The sequence below is a fragment of the Topomyia yanbarensis genome, chromosome 3 (genome assembly GCF_030247195.1).
Source record: "Topomyia yanbarensis strain Yona2022 chromosome 3, ASM3024719v1, whole genome shotgun sequence".
In the NCBI taxonomy this organism is placed as follows: Eukaryota; Metazoa; Arthropoda; class Insecta; order Diptera; family Culicidae; genus Topomyia; species Topomyia yanbarensis.
In genome coordinates, this window is record NC_080672.1 from 173769405 (window position 1) to 173784187 (window position 14783).

The 14783-nt window shown below is 42.4% G+C and overlaps 3 protein-coding genes across 3 annotated transcripts in view; all 3 read right to left on the reverse strand.

The window, feature by feature from the left end:
* The window catches only part of LOC131694092 (zwei Ig domain protein zig-8-like), a 683919-nt gene that overhangs the window by 621620 nt on the left and 47516 nt on the right, over window positions 1-14783 (reverse strand). The gene's annotated exons all lie outside the window — the stretch shown is intronic.
* Window positions 5696-9787, reverse strand: LOC131687391 (uncharacterized). The gene has a single exon (XM_058971473.1). The coding sequence runs from the start codon at window positions 9785-9787 to the stop codon at window positions 5696-5698; it is 4092 nt and encodes a 1363-aa protein (XP_058827456.1).
* LOC131687392 (uncharacterized) lies at window positions 9872-11008 on the reverse strand. Its single transcript, XM_058971474.1, has one exon. It carries the CDS (start codon window positions 11006-11008, stop codon window positions 9872-9874), a length of 1137 nt encoding a protein of 378 aa, XP_058827457.1.

Here is a 14783-nt window from a genome sequence, read left to right on the forward strand (position 1 = left end):
TTGGGGTTAGAACCTGACTCAGTTTCAGGTTCAAGCGAAATCGCCATTAAGAACTTTTGTAACATGTTATATAAAAAAACCCCGGCGTAAAAAAGCTTTTGCAAACGCCGTGTCAAATAAACGTTTTATGAAAAAAAAAACCCTATCCACTTCAAACAAATCTAGCACTTTAATTTTTCAATCGATTTGCTCAAAAATTTGGTGAATACTACTTTAGATATGGTACAAGTACGAAAACATATAAATGGTATGAAAATCGAAAAATAAATTTGAGGGCTTTGTCCAGCCCGGTCGGCTGTGGACCCATTATGTGTTGGACTGAAATTATTGTCACGGCAATACTCTTTGAAAAAAACGCATTCTGTGGCAATTGTTATAATTCACTTGTAAATCATTATTATTTTTCCATGTTTTCAAGCTGATTTTATAAATTAGACATTGTAATACGTGAAACGTATAACAAGTTTTTAATAAAAATGTGGTTGCACTGCCCATTATCGCATATCAGTCCCATAAAGATAGGAAATCCCATAGAAAACGGGACAAATATGTGATCATGGTTAGTACATACCTTTAAAAAATTTAAATTATTCCCTATTTTATCGCACCTCAACCTTTATAACCCCTGAAATAAATTAGAGAACAATCTAGAACACACGTTTTAAACCAACTGTGTTCTTTGATTGTAAATTGTGAAAGTAGTTTTCCGTTTTACAGTACATTATCAACTCAGAATAGTCCGCAAGAAATATCATACTCATTCAAGTAGATAATTTCGTACTGTGTTTGTTTGTATATGACTAATCCGCTACTAATGTGACCAATTAGCAATAAAGCACTTCCTTTCATTTGAGCCAATATTCATTCCTCGAAATGTCTTAAAAATTTATCGCGAAATTTCAATTATTGCCATAATTAAACAAAGCCATTCTCCGGATATTTACGCATTAGAAAGCCTGTTGTTGGCACTGGGTGTATTGAAGCTTAGCCCGTTTGTGTATGTTACTAATGAGCTTATTCTAAAGCCGTTCTGAAACAAATTTCCACTTTTCTGATTCAAAAGTGCTCACTCCAACTGGTTCCGCCCCTTCCTACCTGGTCTATCCTCCTCGTGTTCACATTGCTACCTACGTACATACTGTAGACTTTTCCCCAGGAAAATGATGCTGTTTGCTTCCAAACTGCTGAGAAAGAATGTAACGCCCGAGCAGTAGGAGATGTGCTGCTGGTCTCCGTTCCGGTGCTATGCTGCAGGAAGTGTAATTTTATGGGTTATTACAGTAGGAGCATTTGAGCACACGTGTGTAAACCCGCAGTGGAAGGGGCCAGTGGGGTTTGAAAACTTAATTATGGCGTCGTAATACCTGCTTGAACAAGCAATTGCATTACTTTTGTTTTGAAAATATCAATGAAACCTAATACTCGGTACGAGAGACATTTGTGTCAATACAGACAAATTTGCAAATTAAATTAGCTAACAAAATCTTGTTTTCTGAGCGGTTCTGCTTCTGTTTGAACAGCTTTGAGATTGTTTGTGTTCGTTTGAGTGATTGCTATAGGACTCAAAAACGTGTCTTTTTATTGGAATGCCAACCGCGTTGAATTAGTCCCAATGGGAACTGTTTAACTAATTTGAATATGCCTACGGAACACAGTTTTCCGGGCTGAGCACGCCCGATGAATTCTAAATGTCAGTGCTGATGGAAGGAAGCAACAGACGTGACATAAATAAGTAATCCCATAGATAGGTACACACCGAGAACTGTTTGATTTTTCCCCTCTGAATGTATTTTTCGATTCAGTGGATCATCAGCCAGGTGGCGTTCCACAAGATAAAAATAACTCATGTCTGGAACGCTGCTCCACACAATCAGTGGCAGGCGGGATTACATTTTATTACAGCTTGATTGAAATGATGGATGTTGTCTACGCGGGTGACGGATTGTAATCAAATGTGTCACAGACTGAGAATTAATATTGCTCTAGATTTGTTTTTGCATCGTTAAAACTACGGCCCGGTGTTATAGCACTATCCTGAATTCGAAATGTAAAAAATAGGGTATCTTATATCTTCATTGAGTGATGTAATGTCGGAGGGCTGACGAGAAAAAAATGACACTCATCAGTGTTCCCTGGTTCGATTCCCAGTCCCACCTGGGACTATTCGGTCAAGTATAACCAGCGAACGAATGTACCTGAAGGTTGTATGAGATCAGCATAAATTTTTGAAGAGAACAACCGCATGATAATATGTTTAAGGTTACTTGGCACTCTAGACCTAAGAATACGTGACGGAGAATGTGATGATGGTACGGTATCTTAAAAGCTACAGAAATTAACACTGCATCAAACTAAAGTGTTTTATGGAGGCCACATTACGCACAATTTCCAGTGATAACTCCTGATCCCAGAGTATATAGGTTATTTGGACATTTGTGCCTACTTCTCTCATGGTTGGTGTTATTCTTTGATCTCACCAGTGAACCCAAGTCAACAAACTAGTCGTCTACTTCGAGCTCATCGCCATCAATCGGTACGCTGCTGTACAAACGAGTCCTATCGTATCCGGTTTCGCCCACCAGCATCTATGACACATTAAGCTTCCCGCTACAGTCCGTCGTATAAGTTCGCCACCGTCTCAAATTTCGGTCGACTACATTAAATGCAGACAAATTGGCTACATTTTTTGAACATCGTTAAATCCAGCTCTTCGCGCACCACGTAGTCGGAATAACTTTTTAACGGTTCGAGATAGATCTTTACTGTCTTCGATGAAGTTGTAGACCAATAAATTTTACACAAATTTGCTGAAGACAGGCAAGGTCTAGCTTTTATACTTTCCATTGCACGAGAAATTAACATGTAAACTTTAGGGTGTTTTTTAAAAAATAAACGGTTTTGCCTTTCTCAATAGAAAGGTATTGCAATTGCTCTGAAAACCGACTTTTTAACGGAGACCCGGAGCGCCGAGTGACATATACCATTCGATTCAACTCGTCAAGTTCGACAAATGTCTATGTGTGTATGTATGTGTGTGTACGCGAACACAATCTCACTCGCTTTTCTCAGAGACGTCTAAATCGATTTTCACAAACTTAGTTCCAAATGAAAGGTGCAACGTTCCCATAGGCTGCTATTGAATTTCTAATGGATCCGACTTCCGGTTCCGGAATTACAGGGTGATGAGTACGATTACGTAGAAAATGTCGATTTTAATAAATTCTGCAATGACTGCACAATGGTGAAATTTTTTCCAAAATATGACCACAACTGCTCCGATTTGTAGTACTAGGTCACTAACAGCCATTCAAAGTCTTTTTGGTCACATTGGCCACCATCATCGGTTCCGGAAGCCCCGGCAGAAGTATCCAAATTCAGAATAACAGTCACATCGGTTTCTCGGAGATAACTAGACCGAATCAACCAAACTTAGTCTCAAATGAAAGATGTTGCGTCTCCGTAAATGACTATTAAATTTCATCCCGATCCGACTTCCGGTTCCAGAGCTACGGGTTATGGCGTGCGATCACATAGCTAATTGTGATTCAAACCGATACTCCGATGAAAGCAAAAAAGGTAAAAATTTCGTTAAAATGTCTCTCAATCAACTTAAACTTGCAGTTCTAGGTCACCGACGGCTAAATAAACTTTCGTTGACCACATTGACCACCATAGACGGTTCCGGAAGTGCCCGGGAAAAGCAGCCATCTTTCAAAACTAGCAAACTCATATCAGTTTCTCGGAAATGGTTGGGTCGATTTTCACAAACTCACAAACAAACCCAAATGATAGCTATATTATCCCCACAGATGTCTATAAAATTTCGTACGGATAGCTTATATGGTTCCGGAAATATAGACTGAGCCGTCCGGTCACATATGAAATTCCCATATAAGCCGGAACTCAAAATTTTTTTTCAAAGGGAGGATATGAAATTTCAGAGATCGAATTCGTATTTTTGATGCCAAACATCTTTAAAATGCATGAAAAAAAATTATTTTCTAAAAATCGACTGTTTGGGACTTTGCCGATTTCGCACCTTTTTTCAGTTCAATATTGCCGTGGCTGTTTTAGAACTCGAATAATGATTTCTTTTCTTGTAAGTAGTTGACATGTCATTTATAATAATAAAATGTTGAAAGCTTTTAATGAATATAAACAACGCAAACATTCTCGTGTTCATGATTGAGAAAGGCACAATTGCACCGCTAGGTGGATTAAAACAGGTTTTTATTTTGTCTACTGTGAAAGTAATTTAAACATATTTCAAAGGGTCAATTCATGAACAACAATTTTTTTAATAACTCTTTCAGTTTTCATTTTTTTTTTCAACTTATCCTTTTGATGTTTTTCGAAGCTGGATATGCTAGATATGTGGTGCCATGAATTATTCACCTTTAAATAATCTTAAAGTTGTCCGAAGACTACTCCTGTTTTAAATCAATACCGCAAAAGTTATTTGAATAAAATTGTTTTCCTATGAAACACCCTGAGCTTCGATTTAAAATTTGTTGTAAAATAAAAAGTATGACAGCTAGAGCTTTCAAACTTTTCCAAAATTTATCGCTTCACTGAAGGTCGTTTTGCTCTAGCTGGAATGATTAAAAAGTAATTTTTTTGATTTTGGTAAAATTAGAACCACCCTGACTGTTGTTTTAACAAAAAGAAGGGGCTCACAAACTACGAAAACTTTTCCAAAGATTTAATGAGGCTAAGTTGTTTAGTTTTAGTGTAATTTTAAAATTCCTGTTAAATTTTCATTCTTAACCACTGTGCAGTGTAATCAATGGGTTTTGATGCCTGTCAAATAAAATTAAACTTAATACTACGTCGCACAACTTCAGACCCTACCGTCCCCTTCGTCACACTTTGGGGGCCTTTCATAAACCACGTAGACTCATAGGAAGGACGGGGGGGGAGTGTCTGGCAAAAGTCTACGTTTGTCTACGAGGGGTGTTGGCTCCAATGGGTCCGGGCCAACACGGATTGAAGATGAAAAATTGCTGCTGCTGGCTGGAGATAATCGGGAACGGACTGCCCGCGGGTACTCAGGCGACGATCACTTGTGCTATAGGGTTTTCGGGCATCAAATGACCAAGGAACACTCGCGATGTACCATTAACACAAGCTTTAATAAACTACATAACTAGGTACATAATTAATGAATTTAACGGATCGCGTGCTCAACTAATCAAACTGATCTGATTACTGGTTGGTACTGCACTGCCTTGCTTCTCACTGATAGTAGGTCAGCAGACCTCCGATGTGGTCTGCGATGTTTTTGGCGATCGGTCCGATCTCTCTTCCGCTCTCACGATGTGCTGCTATCAGTGTGATCCTTATCAGTAGTGGTATCGTGATCACTGCTCTCGCTCTACCGTCGCGACGATGGTGATGACTCTCCACCACATTCCCTAATGTGTGTATGGTTGTAGTTGCCGGTTAAATGATGATGGTTTGCCTCTGGATTAGCCTGCTATTATCCACTTTGCGCAGAATCTACCTGCTGTGCTGCTGAACCCATGGTAGTGTGGGGACCGTGGTTGAATGATGAGATGATGCAGGGTTGTAGCATAGGGTGTATCCTTGTAGTTACTAAACATCCTCACCCACCCTGAAATCGCTGCATTTCTGAAAGAAAGAAGGAAAAGGCTCCTCTTCGACGTGGGAGGGGATGGGGAGGATGAAGCTTTCCTTAATCTTGATGATCACCTGACTCGGCATCGTCGACGAATTCTGCTGCAGGTAAGATGCATATTTTCTCAACTGGTCGAATCAGCATGCCGGTGGCTGTTTTTAGTGTCACCACCCGCACGACCCCGTCGTCTCCAGGATGGATGGCTTGTATTCTTCCCATCTTCCAGCGTAGGGGAGGTTGATTATCGTCCTGTATGATAACAAGCTTTCCCACTTCCACTTGTATCGGCGGGCGCCAACGTTTTATTCGAGATTGGAGCTGAGACAAATACTCCCTTCGCCATCTCGTCCAGAAATCTTGAAGGTTTCGCTGCATCAGCTGCCATCGGTTCAGACGGTTTGTTTGGATGTCTTCGTATTCGGGTTCAGGAATGGACTGTAATGACGTTCCTACCAAAAAATGTGCCGGTGTCAATGGTTCCAGATCGTTTGGGTCAGTAGAAAGAGCTGTAATTGGTCTGGAATTCAAGCATCCTTCCACCTGAATCAGCAACGTGTTCATATCCTCCGGCGTGACTGGATTATTTCCAAGAACTCGCAGAATATGATGCTTGGCCGAACGGACTGCTGCTTCCCACAGTCCTCCGAAATGCGGGGCACTTGGAGGGCTGAAATGCCACCGCATGCCTTCGTCCGCACAGAACTTGGACACCTTGTCCCGGTGTTGCTTGCTATTTTGTAACTCCAAGAACTCCAGTAGTTTGTTTCGTGCTCCGACGAAATTGGTACCATTGTCGGAATAAAGGTCGGTGCATCTGCCCCTCCTTGCCACAAACCTACGAAGTGCTTGCAGGAACCGGTCGGTAGAGAGGTCCGAAACGAGCTCCATGTGCACTGCCTTTGTGCATAGACAGATGAAAATTGCGACGTACGCCTTCACCGCCGTTCGCCTGGGAACAGGTCTTAAATAAATTGGTCCAAAGTAGTCTACCCCCGTTTTTGAGAATGGGCGAGAGACTGTCACCCGAGCCTCCGGTAGTTCTCCCATGAACTGCTTCACGGGTGTAGGTTTCGATCTAAAGCATCTCTGGCACTTGTGCACTATCTGCCTTGCCATATCTCTCCCACGCAAAGGCCAGAAGCGGAGTTTAACGACGCTCAAAAGCAGTTGAGGTCCAGCATGAAGTAACCGCTCATGATAGTGTTGCAGCAACATGCGAGTGAAGCGATGGCGAGCTGGGAGTGCCATGGGGTGTTTAGTCTCTTCTGATTCCTTGGAGTGCCTTAATCTTCCACCCAACCTGATGAGACGATCTTCGGTGATGATTGGATTGTACCACCGTAACGGTGATTGACCTGGTACCGGCTCGCCCTTTGATAGTGCCTTCCACTCCTTGGAGAAAGCCTCTAACTGCACACGGCGGACTAAAACACATTCTGCTTCCTGTAGCTCGATGCTAGTGAGAAACCCTGATCGACGGTCTTCCTTCGACGTGCGCAGTAACTTCATTAGTCGCAACCAAATTGCTGTCCGTCGTACCATTTCCGAATATGACGAAAATTTACTGATATACCAATCGTTGAATTCTGTCACTGATGAAGCTGGAGCTGCAATCACCGTACGACGCCTTTCCTCTTCTTCCTCCTCGCTATTCAAATCGCCAGGATACTGGGGCCACTGATCACGAGCTTCTGCCAACCAGGATGGACCATTCCACCAGGATTCGTTATTTATAATATCTTGTGAGGAAATTCCCCTGGAGATCAAATCAGCAGGATTATGTATTCCGGGAACATGACGCCATTCCCCATGTTCCGTTAGGTTTTGTATTTTCGCCACCCTGTTGGCAATAAACGTGATCCACGTAGATGGTACCGCTTTAATCCACCGCAACACACAAGTGGAATCTGTCCAGAAGAAAACGGGAGAGTTGATTCGAACAGACTGCTGTACCTTCTCATACAATTGAGCAGCTATGAGCGCTCCACAAAGCTCAAGTCTCGGTATCGTTTGGCATTTTAAAGGGGCAACTCTCGATTTGGATGCTAACAGACGAACCGCCACCTTCCCTTCTGCATCTTGGCTCCGAATGTAAATGCACGCTCCATATGCCTTCTCAGAAGCATCCGAGAAGCAGTGTAACTCTATTGCTACCGCACCAGGTAGAATCACACTTCGGTTAATTCGTATCTCGTTCAATAACGGTAACTGGAGGTGGAACTTTCGCCAATTCTCACCCACCGTTGGTGGTATCGGTTGATCCCAGTCTAACCTGTTGCCATCCTCGTCTCTCAGCGTCCATAAAAGCTGCATGAACAGCTTGGCGGTTGTGATGGTGGCTGCTATGAGTCCCAATGGGTCAAACAGTGTGGCTATTATCGAAAGAATACGACGTTTGGAGAAGCCATCCAAAGTATCAGGCGTCGGAATATTGAACTGGAACCTGAAAACATCGATATTTGGCAACCATGTAAGTCCCAAAGTTTTCACTGAGGGGTCTGGGTCCAAGTTGATCCCATCAGCATCGCGTATCGCTAAGTTTTCTTCAGCGATTCCATCCAAAACTGGAGTTGCGTTGGAAGCCCATTTCCTGAGACGAAATCCCCCGCTGGACATCATCTCATCTAATTGAATTCGTAGCTTGATCGCTTCTTCAACGTCATCCGATCCTGTTAAAACGTCATCCATGTACGTGTCCTTGATAGCGGCCTGGGCTGCCAACGGAAATCGAACTTCTTCATCTAACGCCAGTTGCTTTAGTGTGCGCGTTGCCAGGAACGGTGCTGGTTTGGTGCCGTAGGTTACCGTATTAAGTTCGTACGTTGCTACATCATCCGCAGGCGATGGGCGCCAAAGAATACATTGTCTCTCCTCCTGTTTGACATCTATTTGCCGAAACATTTTTTCGACGTCGGCTACAATCATGATTTGCTTGGTTCTGCATCGCATAATTATCGACCGTAAATCCTCTTGAATTACCGGCCCCACCAGTAGTACATCGTTCAACGAGATGCCCGACGAAGTTTTGCAAGGTGCGTCAAAGACCACTCGAACCTTTGTGGTCGTGCTTGCCTCCTTAACCACCGGATGATGTGGTAGATAGCAACGCTTGATTGTATCGTGCGGATTAATATCGACCTTTTTCATGTGTCCCAAACGACAATACTCGTCCATAAACGAAACGTACTGTTCCTTCAAGTCAGCGTTCCTTGCTAACCTGCGCTCCGTTCCCAGGAGCCGTCGGAATGCGATGTCCCTTGAATTGCCCATCCGTGCAAGAATTTCTTCGTCCTTCGGTAGAGAAACAGTATACCGTCCATCTGTTCCACGTTGGACCGTTTGTGCGAATAATGCCTCACAGCGCACTTCCTCCGGAGAATAGTTTACCACCGATTCTATTTCTTCACAGTCCAAAAATCGTGCCAGTAGCGCATCTAGGCTATCCGACATAGATAAATTACAGTTGATCTGTAGCGATTGATTGGGAACTGACAGACCACCGCACACCACCCATCCAAACACCGACTCGTTTATAGCTGGCATTTGCTCACCAAGTGAAATTTTCTGACCAGTTATGAAGAAGTCGAAAAAGGCTTCAATGCCGAGTACTATGTCCACACCCTTGGAAACATAGAATGACGGATCGGCCAATTGAACGCCATTTGGAATTGCCCATCCTGTTGCGTTGATCGTAGCCGTAGGTAGATTTACAGTTACCTTTGGCAATACTAGAAAGCTCATTTCTCGTGAAAAATCGGAAACTCGTGACCGAATCGTTGTTAAAATCCGCTGCTTGACCTTAGTGCCGGCCTGGCCGATTCCGAGCACCGAAATATCTACTCTCTGCCGTTTAACTTTCAATCGTTGACTCAACCGCTCCGTAATAAAATTACTCTCTGATCCCGAGTCCAACAGAGCACGAGCTGGAATATGTATACCATCATCATCCTCGACAATGATTACCGCAGTAGCCAACAGCACCTGTGACGAAAATTGCTGAGCTGGATTGGATGCTGACATGTCGGTAGCTGCAAGGTTAGACCCTTGTGTGGAAGAAGATTGAGGTTCCTTCGCAGCAGTGGAGTTACCATCATTTGCAACGATTGATCCCTTGCCGTTGCTATCTTTCTCGCGTTTGAAGCAGACCATGGTATGATGCCGACCCTTGCAATTGCGGCACGAGAATTTGGACTGACAATCCCTTGCTTGGTGACCCTGTCGGAAGCAGTTTCGTCAGAGTGAATGAGTCCGAAGTAATGCGCCACGTTCCGCCACCAACATCCGCTGAAATGAACCGCACTGATACAGCAGATGGTTTGCCGCACATGCCACACAGCGTCCCCCAGACGATTGTGCTGTGCTGTAGCTGGTTTTCACATTAGGCGGCTTCTGTTTCGAAGGCGCTTGTGACTGATGGATGCCCCTGTTATCCATCGACCTTGGTGGTAACGACTCCAGTACCTGAACTCGACGATGAAGAAACTCTGTCAGATCCTTCAGTGTATCCGTCTCCTTGCTAGCCGAACATTCTTCCCACCCTCTACGGGTTACTGGATCCAGCCGCACGGTGAGAAGATTGATGAGCAGAAGGTCCTTATAATCTCCAGGCTGCACAGTTTGATCAAGCGTTTGGATGACTCTCTCAAAACCTTCCAACAGAATGTGTAGTTCTGAAGCGGACTCCTTCGAAAGGCTGGGCAACTTGAACAGTGACTCCACCTGTCGCTTTTTCAGCAGCTTACTGTTGTTGTACCGTTTCAAAAGCATATCCCAGGCAATTAGATAATTTGCCTTTGTGATCTGCAAAGGGTCAATTAGGCTCTTTGGTTCGCCCTGCAGACACCCTTTGAGGTAGTGGAACTTTTCCACTTCCGGTAAGTCAGACTTCCAATGGATTAAGGATGTAAAAAGGTCCCGGAAACTCAGCCACTCGTCGATGTCCCCGTTGAACGACTGTAGCTTTATCTGCGGGAGCCGCACGTGATCCAACGTACCCTGTATCGTCGTGTCCCCGACACGGATGGACTGTTCTAAACTCGAATGCTCCTGTCGCTCTTTCACCCGATCCAAGAGAAACGATTTGGCCCTATAGTAGTAGTCGCTGAACTCCTTTCGTTCCTTTTCATAACCGTCACCATCGGCAGGATAGTCATCGTGAGATTTGATTTCAACTAGAATGTCACCAAATCTTTCCCACAGCTCGTCGAGTTTCTGCAGGCGTATCTCCGCTTCGGTGATTGTAGCCTCTTCCGTGAAGTTCTCTACGAACTGCCAGATATCGTTGAATGATGATTGGACGTCCTTCAACTTCGTTGTCAACAGCTTTAGAGATGACCCTTTCTTGGCAGCGGATGATGCAGCGAGAGCCATAGTGTTAGTTTGTCACACACGAGAGGAGAGGGAAGCGGTGTAGTATACTGCAATACGCCCTAGCTTCGCCAGGCATATACTGTTCTGTACTTTTCCTGGACGAAAAGACTGCACACCAAATCCAAATGCAAATTGAAAATCCGAGACTAGTATCCGTATACCAGCGTGACTTAATATGGCGTCAAATAGTGTCTCACAATGCTCCGGGTTAGGAATAAAAGAGGAGAAAACCAGGATGTACTATCAAATAGACCTTGGCCACGGCTGGTCATATACTGCTGTAGCTCACCTGGAGAAACTACCAGCAGCACAGATTAAGAATCAATCCAAATTGCGATTTTCCAAAATATGATTTTAAATGATGGTAGGTACTTAATAGCGGCCTCAGTTGCTTATGCAACCACCAACCGGAATTTTTCAAAATGGCGCAGTAGAAGAGGATGAACAATAATCAATACGTATAATATCTGAGATCCCAGCTTCGGCTGGCATATACTATTCTTCACTAACCTGGAGAAACAGAATATGGTGCTCCCTCTTCGTTTTACGTTCTCTGGTAATTGCCGATTTCGTTGAAATTAGTGGATGGTATTTTTCCTGCACCGGCAAAGGGTTTTCGTTATCCAGGAACCGATGTATGAATAATGTGCTATGTAGGTTGGTCCAATTACATGCACCTGAATTGTTTTAACTGACTAGCGGAACTACGGCAGGAAGTTTTCGTATCCACGAAACGCAGCTCGATGACCAACGAAAATGGTAAAGGCGAGTGTTAGCACTGAGTAAGGTGCCAGCTTCGGCTGGACATATTGTAGTGGATCAACTCACCTGAGAAAAATCCTTTGGCGCGAATGTCCAGTCGAAGGTTTGATGTTCCGAAAAGATGGCGAATCCTTAGCGTCGATTGGGTTGCGCCTTTGTTCTGGGTGATAATGACGCCAACTCCTAGCGTCATGTAGGTCGCGATGGCGTCCGAGTACAATGCCAACAGCTACAATGGCGCGTGAGTAGCGCCGATGGGTCCTTTTGGAATGTCCGTGGAATTTGATGCCAGTCCGACGATCCGGTTCGAAGGACCAAAATGTTGGCTCCAATGGGTCCGGGCCAACACCGATGGGGTTAAAAATCCTTTGCCGGACTGTTTCTGCACTCACCACGGATTGAAGATGAAAAATTGCTGCTGCTGGCTGGAGATAATCGGGAACGGACTGCCCGCGGGTACTCAGGCGACGATCACTTGTGGTATAGGGTTTTCGGGCATCAAATGACCAAGAAACACTCGCGATGTACCATTAACACAAGCTTTAATAAACTACATATATTTCTGATCGATAATAATTTTAATTAATTTAAACTAGGTACATAATTAATGAATTTAACGGATCGCGTGCTCAACTGATCAAACTGATCTGATTACTGGTTGGTACTGCACTGCCTTGCTTCTCACTGATAGTAGGTCAGCAGACCTCCGATGTGGTCTGCGATGTTTTTGGCGATCGGTCCGATCTCTCTTCCGCTCTCACGATGTGCTGCTATCAGTGTGATCCTTATCAGTAGTGGTATCGTGATCACTGCTCTCGCTCTACCGTCGCGACGATGATGATGACTCTCCACCACATTCCCTAATGTGTGTATGGTTGTAGTTGCCGGTTAAATGATGATGGTTTGCCTCTGGATTAGCCTGCTATTATCCACTTTGCGCAGAATCTACCTGCTGTGCTGCCGAACCCATGGTAGTGTGGGGACCGTGGTTGAATGATGAGATGATGCATAGGGTGTATCCTTGTAGTTACTAAACAAGGGGGGAGAGGGCTCTTTGAAAAAGTCTTCGTAGACTTTTATTTTTTGTTATTCTCGTATTACTAATTATAAATGGGATTTAAAGAGAGTTGCATTGAAAATATCGGTCGATTCAGCTAGGTGAATTTATGCAGACACTTCAAAGTTAGTACACTATTGAGGTAACTACTCGTTAAGCCCAGCACCCACCAGGCCCGTAGCCAGGAGTTTATTTCGGGAGGGGCTTAAAAAATTATTGTATAAAGCTTTTTTATTTCGATTATACATGTTTTAACCTTATGGTTATTCGCCTCTTTTTGGGTTAGAAAATTTCTTTAGAAAAATTTCTAACCCTACATGTGCGGGATTGATGAACGAACCGTGATGAGCTGCGTAAAAGGTAATCAATTTACCAACTACGCTTTACCCGCCCCTGCATAAAGCTTTTAGATCTAATTACTTCATATTGTCACTAGAAACTAAACGAAATTTTGAAAAGTTCTTAATGAAAACAAAGCCAAATCTAAGACAATCCATGTTCTTTGTCACAAGAAAGGCTATAGTACATCAACGAATTATTGATGTTTAATTTGATTTTTATTATTTATTTTTATTTACAAGTTACAATTTACTCTCGTTGCAACAATGGATATTCTAGAGTTCTCAGTATTTATGCGCTAACCGAATATGACAATCCTTGACGGTGCTGGAAAACGCAAGGTGTTCTAAGCTACACGTTTAAAAGGTGTAGATGACGCTAAATCGAAATGAGTAGAAAAATATCCATAAAATGTTCGATCGAAGAGAATGTCGAAATTTGCACAAAATCTTCTGATTTAGCAAACGAATTGTAGATGGTTCAACTTCTATTTTCTTGATCTGGCGTCCTGTAACTATTACCAGTTCTAATGCATCATGCTAACATAATTTTTTGGCATACCCCAGTTAGGAAGGAGGATCTTTGGTGATCAATAGGATCAAAATATATGGGTCATTCCACGTCTGATTTACAATCAAAATTTGAATTCCTTCCAATTATTTTTCTTGCATTCATTAGTTAAAGTAATTGACACGTATTTTTTATTTTGGCTGAATATGATTTTTTTTCAAGTTATTAGTTTTTGAACTTTTGAAGTTTATAACATTGAACATTTTTCAATCACTTATAACTCGGAAACTAGGGGCAGATCACTTGTGATGCATTTTTAAAAATCAGCGAAATTAAATGCATTTATTTCCATCAAAATAGAAATTCATAATGTATTTTTCGTCGCGTGCAATGTTTTTGCGTTGCGTGCAATGTTGTTTGCGTTGCGTGTAAGACGTCAAAACCCTACAGAAAAACTAGCCCTACATTTAACAAAACGTCGGACAAAGTGGATCGCGTAGTACGTTTGTTAAACAAACTTTTCTGCGAGGGAGTGCAAAGCTGATGCAAAAATGGAAATTAAATGCATTTTTTCTAATTTGATGCAAATTTGTTATACATTCTTCGAGTGATCTGCCCCTAGCTCGGAAACGATTCGATATATGGAAAAAAAAAATTAAATAAAAAAGTTGTGTACTCAATGAGCTCACTGAAAAAAATAGCAATTTCTTTTTGTTATATAACTTATGAAATTTGCAATTGTTTGAAACAAATTGAATTTTTTAAAGTTGGACCAATTTTTTACTTATTATTTTCTTTAAATATTAAAAATCATGTTAAAATAATTGTGCAAAAATTTGGGAGTGGATATCAAAATACTTTGCGAGATATTACAATTATAAACTTAAAACAAGGCAATTTTACACCAAACGCCTAGTGATAGGCCTATTGTAATTGAAATATCTCGTAAAATACTTCGAATTTCGTTCTGAAATTTGTACACAATCTTCTCGATATAATTATAAATTATTTGAAAAAGCTAAAAAGATTTTTTTGGCTCCACCCTGAAAAAAAATTTGTTACTAATATTTGCATAATACATAAATTATTTAACAAAAACAAATATTA